At 40.2% G+C, this 8,337-nt stretch overlaps 1 protein-coding gene across 1 annotated transcript in view; it reads right to left on the bottom strand.

The window, feature by feature from the left end:
* Nucleotides 1-3,675: 3,675 nt before the first annotated feature.
* Nucleotides 3,676-8,337, bottom strand: part of LOC112961690 (deleted in malignant brain tumors 1 protein-like) — a gene marked incomplete at both ends in the record, with an annotated part of 55,643 nt that continues 50,981 nt past the window's right edge. Inside the window, 2 exon segments of the mRNA XM_026057099.1 lie at nt 3,676-3,741; nt 4,817-5,134. Coding sequence (XP_025912884.1) covers nt 3,676-3,741; nt 4,817-5,134 — 384 coding nt within the window.

Raw genomic sequence — 8,337 nt, 5'->3', positions numbered from 1 at the left:
AATTGATCCCAGTCTGAACAAGCAAGGCAGGCAGCAAAATCTGGTCAAAGCTCTGTAAAATATTCTTTTTTCTTTTAAGGTAGGAAAGTTTTCATTAAAAACAAGGCACCAAAAACGTAGAAAAACAGTGACTTAAGTTTTTTCACAGTGCTGAAGACTTATCAGTTAGTTTCTAGGGCAATTAACACTGGTAGAAATTAGGGTGGCTGGGTCCTAGACCTTGAATGTGAATATATTGTTCAAAATAAGGTTAATGGGTGGAGCAGTAAACAAATTTAAGTGCATTTGTACTACATTTTCTAATGCTGCTGCCACTGGTATTGAATCACAGCTCTGAACTTATAGCAGCATAGATAAGGCTATAGAAGAAAAGCAATTTTAGAAAAGAAATTTCCAGTTGCCTTGGTAATTGTTCATCATGTTATGCAGCATCTTGGATTAACAGATGGTATGGGTGTTAAATAGCCAGCCACGGTTACCATGCCATAATGAGCTCCTCAGCCTTTACCACTGAAACTTTGGAAGAGTACAGATAGAGTGACAGAAGGAAACACAAGATTTGCACGCTCTCTGGAGGACAGGATGAGAATTCAAAATTACTTTCATAAACTGAATAAATGTCAAAAATCGGCAAGTTGAAATTCAGTAAGACAGCTGCAATGCACTGCTCTTAGGAAGGAGAGAACCAATTCACAAATGCAAAATCATCCTTGTAGCTGGCACAGAAGGACCAGGGATGTGATCAAGTAGTCCACTTCTGTGGTAAAATAATCTGCGACAGCTGGGAGGAAAAAAGCAATAGGAACAATGAACAATAAATGACCAAGTGTGAATAAGAACCAGAATTAAAGAGTTGGTTAAAATGATTAGTTTTGTCATTTTGGCGGAACAGCGAGAAAATAGAAGTTTCGTTTCAGAGAACAAATGGGAATCACTTGTAAATTTATCTCAGTCTCTATCACCACATAATAGTACGAAATACCATGATAAATAAATACTTAAGTCTTGGATTTTTAAGCATGTTAGCTACGTGAGAATATTGGACTGAAGCAGTGTTTTTTACCCTTCTTTACTTTAATCATATTTCTATCAGATAGTATTTTGTCATGACTGTTCTTACTTCGAGCAGCTGTGGAAGGGATTTCTGGAACTGATGTACCACCATCTCCTGCGAGTGGGGTGGGGGAAACCAGTGATCCTGCAGTGTTTCCAGAGGATGTGAAAAGATGGAAGAAATAAGGAAATGGGAGGGAGAGAAAGAGAGCAGGTGAACAACTGAACTCAGGTCTTGATGAATTTAACTGGCTTCAGGCTTTGTGGAAAAATGAGCCAGTGTATTAGTGGCCATCCACATCCATGGACGTGGCTCAGAAACGGATCTCCATGTTAATGCTTCGCCTTACAAGTGTCAGACAATTTTCAGGCTTCGCTCACTGAGAGTGTAAAAAGCAAAAATAGAAACGAGTGTTGTAACTTGGTAGTAACATTTATTGATATCTAGCTTCCCAGCACTGCAACTTAGCATGTTTTACCATCTTTATTAAGAGGACCAAAAAGTGAAATAGCAAAGGATATTCTGTTTCTTGAGAGGGAAATGGTTTTTACAGCCATTCACAATTTATCTGACTGAAAGTCTTTCTCCCAGAGGTGCAGTACTCATTCAGGAAGGGAGGGAGAGAACTGTGGGGGACAGACACTGAAATACAGTATCTGTTTTTTCCACAGTTCTCTGCAGGTTTGCCTTTGCCAGGATGTTCTTGCCCTGCAGAGCAGCACCATTACTGGGTGGGAGCCGTGCTGAGGCTGGGAGGCACGGGGGAGAGCCCGCTCTCTCCCCCGCGGCTCGCTGGGCCGCAGGCTGGGAGAGGGTGAATCTCAGCTGAGAAACCCTCAAGAGGGAGCGCAGATCTGAGTGAGGGCTTCACCGCTCGTCCTGGATTGCCTTGATTAGATAGCCCGAGCCTGCAGGCTTATATGTTGTTAAGAATTCAGATAAATAATGCTAAAAATAGGCTGAGTGTAGGCTGAGTGGCTTTTTCCTGGATTATGGTTATTTAAAAAAACAAAACATAATTCTCTTCAGACTCGCTGGTTTAAATTTTGCACTATCCAACTTCACTTGAACCAAGCTTTGTGTATAACATCTGCAGCTCATTAATCAGTCATTAAATGCATATATTCCTGATCTGTCATGACAGTCTGATATTTCAAAAGTGAAGGTGTTGTTAGGTTGAAGAAGGGGTTGTTCTTTCCCATAATGTTTAATTTGTAGTTACCTTCCATGAATATTTTACAGATTCACATGGTCACATCTACTTAATTGAGCTGGAAAACCAACATTAACAGAATATTTTTAATAGATAGCACTTGTAAAATGGCTGTTCTTACTTTCATAAACTGTGGTTGGGCTTTCAGAAATAGATATGCCATTTTCTTCTGTGATGACAGTGGTCACAAAAGATGGATCCAACCTAACTTCACAAATCAACATAAACTGGCTTGTTTAATACTTTGCAATCCAGAAAAGTGTGGAGGGGATAAAGAGGCCTGGTGAATCTGAGTGGGAAAGTAAGCATAATATCTACCTGTTTTGCTTTTGGTGCTATTCCACGTGCTTACAGAGGAGATGGCTAAGACGTCATGCAGATGTCTAATGAGGGATGTTCTAAACCATCATTAGAATAATCGGATTTAGCAAAACTCTACAGCATAGCTATTATGAACTGCATTTCTATAATCATTCAAAATTATGATCTAACAGATGGATGTGTTGCACCCCACATTTAGGATGTGGAAGAATGAATAGCATAATTTCTTGGCACTATATGATGTATTCAGTACTTTCAGAACAGCATAAACTAACAGATATGAAGAAAATTAAAAGTTTACATGAAGAATGCTGTGTCCACAGGTTAAGAGTCCCAAACTGTTCAGTGTCATGCCTCTTACTTTGCTTTATTCCTTGTGATACATTAATCTTGGTTTATTTGCCAGTAAATTTCGCAGAAAAGATACCTGTTTGCATATCCAACCCTAAGCCCAAGTGACAGTATAGCTACAAACACATTTTCCTTTCAGATTCTTAGAGCCTGACATTTTGAAAATGAAGATGAATCTGACATAACTCAGTGACTCTTTCTTTGAAGATCATTCTCATTTAGCATCGCCTATTTAAAAATTTGTCTGAATGCCAATTTTTTCTTCTAACAAAATTATATAAATACTTCTTACATTTTCTTAGATGATGCTTATAATTTTAGATTGCCATTTACCTTCATGCACTGTAGTCAGTTATCTTAAAATAGATGTTTCCCCCAAACTGAGGTTTTGGTTAGAAAATAATACTTTAGATTTTGCAGAAAGGTAGAGTAATACCCTGTCTTGTACTGATCTGGGTCAAAATTGTTTCCCCCCATTAATAACTAACACTTTAAGTGAAATTGGTGGATTTTGGTGCAGAACCAGGGACATAATCACCTGAAGTGGAAGTGAGGTCTGTGCTTCGGTATTTAGGTTCCCTACCATCTAACGTCAGGGAACAGCACAGGCCTGGAGATTTTATGCTCTCCATTCTAAGTAGACCAAGGTGTAAAGTAACAGGGACCAAGCTAATGTCTTAAGGAGGGGGCTGAAAGAGCTTCAGTTTATCACTCTGTCTCTCTCAGTTTTATTTACCTTCAGTAACAGCAAGCGTGGTAGGTATTTCTTCAATGTTTGCTGGGGTGAAGGCTGAGGTCCAAACTGGCAGAGACATGAGAAAAAAGTCATTAAAACTGAAAGGCAACAGGTCAGAGCTACTAAAGTGTGTTTGCTGATTCCAGTCTTGAGTAAAAATGATTTAGAGAACTGGTCTTTCACTTCCGGGTTACATGTGAGTGAAAACGGCATTTTACTGCCCACTCCTTTGTGATTGTGTATCATGAAGAATATTAGTCATTAATTCAACACTCTTAAATTCCAGGAAACACAAGTAATGTCTCTACTTTAAGGTTTCCAGTGGTGCTATCATTATTTCAGGAACACAGTGGTGAAAAAAGCAGGAGTCAATCACTTATACCTGGACTGTTAAGACCATCTTATGTTTTCCCTAATTATTAGTAGGTGAATATCAAATATAGGTTCTGCGAGCAATCGAAACAACAGAAATAACGTTACAATGGATGAATAACTAGTAATGAGGAAAAATTAGGAAGATGCACCTTTCTAGAATACTATCTGCCAAAGCAGAAATCACATAATTTCTGAGTTAAAAATTAGTCTCTGAGCATCTGGGGAGACTGTGAAGTGCTAATGAAATGATCTCTCAAAGGTCTTGACTTACTTGGTGGTGCAGTTGTGGAGAGTGCCGCATCTGTGAATGTGGAAAAAGACAAACATTGACTTTTACTCTGCAGTTATTAATATTGCTTCAAAATAGGCTACTTCTAACTATGTGATCTTTGATTTCAATTATGTTTTTCACAAGTGTATTAATCTTTATTTTCAACCTGTCTCACCTCTTCTGGATGCACTCTTAACTGATTGCCTTTCTCATGTTAGAAACAGCCTCTGACCAGCTGTTGACTAGAATAGTCCTGGATTACGTTCTTCTCACCCTTTTCATACTCAGTGCTTGCTACTACCAGGCCTGGTATTTTGTACTGGACATCCTTTTTCTCCTTCAGCACTAGGTCCAGTCTGAGCACTAGGGGCCTCTGCATGTACATAGTTCAGCCCTAGTCCAAGATTTGCAAGTTCCATGCTGATTTTCTCATATCTATGGTCAATAGGAAAATCTGAAGAGATTTTTAAGAGGGCAGAGATTTTTTTTTTTAACCTGAACAGATGACACTGACATCTTCATTGTGTTCACAGTTGTGTTCATGCCAGGGACAGTGCTGGCAGTCCCACAGGTAAGATTCATTTCCTGTACACTGAACATCATCCAGGAGGATGTTTCCTTCACCAGGGCCAAAGTAAGACCACCCCAGGACAGAAACAGCTTGTCCACAATCCAGTTGCCTGCATACAACATTGGCATTGTTCAAATCAAAGGAATCATCACAGACTGTCCCCCATTCTCCTCTGTAGTAAACTTTAACCCTTCCAGCACATCTGTCCCCTCCATGTACCAGTTGCAATTGTGGCTGATTTCCTGAAACCAAAGCACAAATTGGCAGGTAAAGATCTGGTTTGTTTATTCCCAGGATATCTAAACTCCTGACAGCTAAGGCTGCATCCCCGTCGGTGCAGGGATGGCCGTACAGCATTTCTGTGCCCCCAGGTGCTGCCGGCCCTGGGGCTTGTCTCTACGCTGCTGCACGCGTGGCAGTACTGGGCACAGAGCCTCCGACTGCCCCTGCCTGCAGAGCTCGGTAACCGGAATTAAGAAAGCCAGATGAGTGTGATTAATTCAGCTCGTACGCAGTGCCTTGCTCACACGGCTCTACTGCTTGCCTGACCTCATCTATCACGTTAGCCTACCGTTGGCTGCACTGGTGAGATAACCAGCTCATCCAGAGCTTTTCCCATGTACCTCTGACAAAGGGATGGATATGTTCACACTCAGGCACATGTTTTACCCTCTCACCTGTGAGTTGAAACTGGCTTTTAAACCATTCTGAAAATTTCTTCCATGCTGAGTTTAGGTCCAATGTGGCTCCACCTGCTGTGTCCCCTGTTGACTGCCACCACACACCACTTACTGTGGCAGATAAGAAAGTATGTTAGCACTGATGTGACACATCACAATTCTAGGTATGCTTTATGGTTTTGCTGTGAGATAATACCCTGTATGGGTTAATACAGGGTTTTTTTAGAGTGTTTGTTGATATGTGATGTGTTTTCAAAGCCATCCCACAGTTCCTCCCTGTGCCTGGAGGAACAGGCTTATTCTCTCATAATTCAGTGGAAGAAGAGTGTGGAGGAATCCATTTCATGGCAGCACCAAGAACAAAGAGTTATGACCCCAGAAATCCTCATGTACATCCTTCATCTCCAGTGAAGATGTGGGCCTCTATGACCCGAGCTCGGACAATTTTTGCTGTGGCACTAGGAAAGCTTACTTACCTTTGCCAGGTGTTATTACTACAGTAGCAGAGGTGGCCAAGGACCGTTAGTCTGCCCAGGCTGCAACAGCTGTGTTGGCTGACAGCCCAGCATATTGGCTTAAACCACTGTCTTTGCAAGCACCTGCTCAGGTCTGCACGGGGAGCCCAGCCTTTGGCTGGCTCTGCAGTGAAGAGATGCCATTTGTATGTGTCTGTGTTTGAATATGTCTAAGCACCGTCTATGTTTACCAACTCACTTAGAGACAGCCCACACCTTATACACTGCTTAAGGTATTCCAGAATGTAAGTGAGATTAAACCAACCCCTGGCATTACTTTAATTCTGTCTATATCTGCAGGGCAGCTCTTCCTTTTACAGTCTATGTATTTCCCACTAGTTCTGCCAAGTTTAGGGGATCACAGATAAACTGCTGTATCCTCACAGGGAATCCTTTGCTTCCTTATTTACAGTGAAACCACTGAGAATATGCAGTGACCTTCGTCATTCCCACAAAAATCAGAAGAGCTCTAATACTTCCCATCCTGAGGAAAGGAACCCCAAACCTCTATTTCCACTGCTTCTCCAGGTGCCGTTGTGAGCATACAGAAATATGAACCAGGCACTGTAGGGCATGGTATAAGCTTTTTAAAATCACTAGGAGAACTTCACAGATACAAGAGGATGAAACAGACTTCCAAAGACAGAATACAAACATGTGGTCTGATCGGGGTGGTTTTGATAGGCTGCAACTTTAGTCAAATAAATACCTTTGAAAATCTGGCCTTACACAGATTCAACGAAAAGAAATAGAATTTAGACTGCTAGGAGTCAAAGCAATGTTTTCAAATGGCAGCTTTTAAAAATGTTTTCCTTATTTTTTTGGAAATACCATGTTCTGAAGAGCTATGTCTAATTCAATCACTAGAATCAGAGGAAATTGTTTTGTTGGCTCTGGATCTGGCCCGCAGTTGACTTCAGAAGTTGAAATCATCATAAATTTGAGATCTACAATATTTTCTTTATTTTAATCAACATTTGCTTGTCAGGCACTCACTTCCATAGATTTTTATTACTGTGAATAAATCAGTGATACTAAAGTGTTGGGTTTGCAAGACAGGATCCTAAGTGATTTTCCCAGTCAAAATTAATCCAACCTACATCAAGTCAAATCAAAGACAAAAATGAACCTATTGAATAAGAACAAAGATTATAAGGTTGCTGTGGTGTTGGGATTTGACCACCTTCTTGAAATGCAGTTTAATCGTCTTTGATACTAAATTTGCTTCTGGGTTGCCTTTGCTCATTTTATAAATAATTCAATATAACCAGCCCTTTAATCTAAATTCTTTGAATCTCTCTCTTCTTGTAAGGGAATTGGCAAACCTTTATTAGTAATGCCCAYGCTGATTATTAGAGATCAAAGTATCTCTATGTAAACCAGCAAGATTATAGGGAAGGTTTGGGGTTATTTTTTGTCTGAAGTTTGAACATGGCTCTGCAGCAATCCCAAGTCTCTGCAGAGACTAGAGTTTGTAATGTACATTTTCTGTCTGGGTCTGTCAGGCTGTTCTTTCTTTCTTTTTTACTCTCTCTTTTTATCTTTAAATGGACAGTATAGAAAAAATGAAATTCCAAACTACAATATTAGAAGAAGAATATTTGGAAAACAGCTTCCCCTCGTAGAAGAGCAACAAAGAAAATACCATTCTTCAGCATCTCCAGTTTTAAAATGTAACCTGTAGATTTGATTTGAATCTGAATCTTTGCTTCAGAAGACAAATTAAACCAACTGTTTTGTTGTACAAAGCTGATCAGCCATATTTTAAGATACTCTTTGTTGCCAGTTCCCAGCAAACCACTCTATATAATTCTGTCTGTAACATTTCCCTGCAAGCACGAAAAATTATCAGATTTTAACACTGTACCTGGTTCATATAGAAGAGTAGTACTTAACAGAAGCATCCAAGTGAGACTCACTTGAAGGTCCATTTTCCATGGGTTTGTTGGTTCTGCGAAACAAATGCAGTTTCAGAATTTATATTAGATGAGTTCTGCTGTGAGATGTGCAATTTGATCTTTCTTGCTGAACTTCCAGATCAATGCCAAAGAAGTGATTTACTGCGTGTTTTCATTTCACAGTGTACATCCATACATCCGGATAAGTAGATCCAGATCATACCACTGTTCCGGACTGGCTACCGAAGTCTTCCAAAACACCCCCCAGACACTTTTGTAGCCGTGTGTGATGATGTGGTTGTTCCAGGAAGCAGTGATTTACTTTTGGAGATTAGGCTGTTTGTTAAGGATT

This window comes from Apteryx rowi, unplaced genomic scaffold (genome assembly GCF_003343035.1).
Source record: "Apteryx rowi isolate R43461 unplaced genomic scaffold, aptRow1 scaffold_1366, whole genome shotgun sequence".
In the NCBI taxonomy this organism is placed as follows: domain Eukaryota; kingdom Metazoa; phylum Chordata; class Aves; order Apterygiformes; family Apterygidae; genus Apteryx; species Apteryx rowi.
The sequence above is the reverse complement of the archived record's forward strand: the minus strand, read 5'-3'. Positions and strand labels throughout refer to the sequence as shown.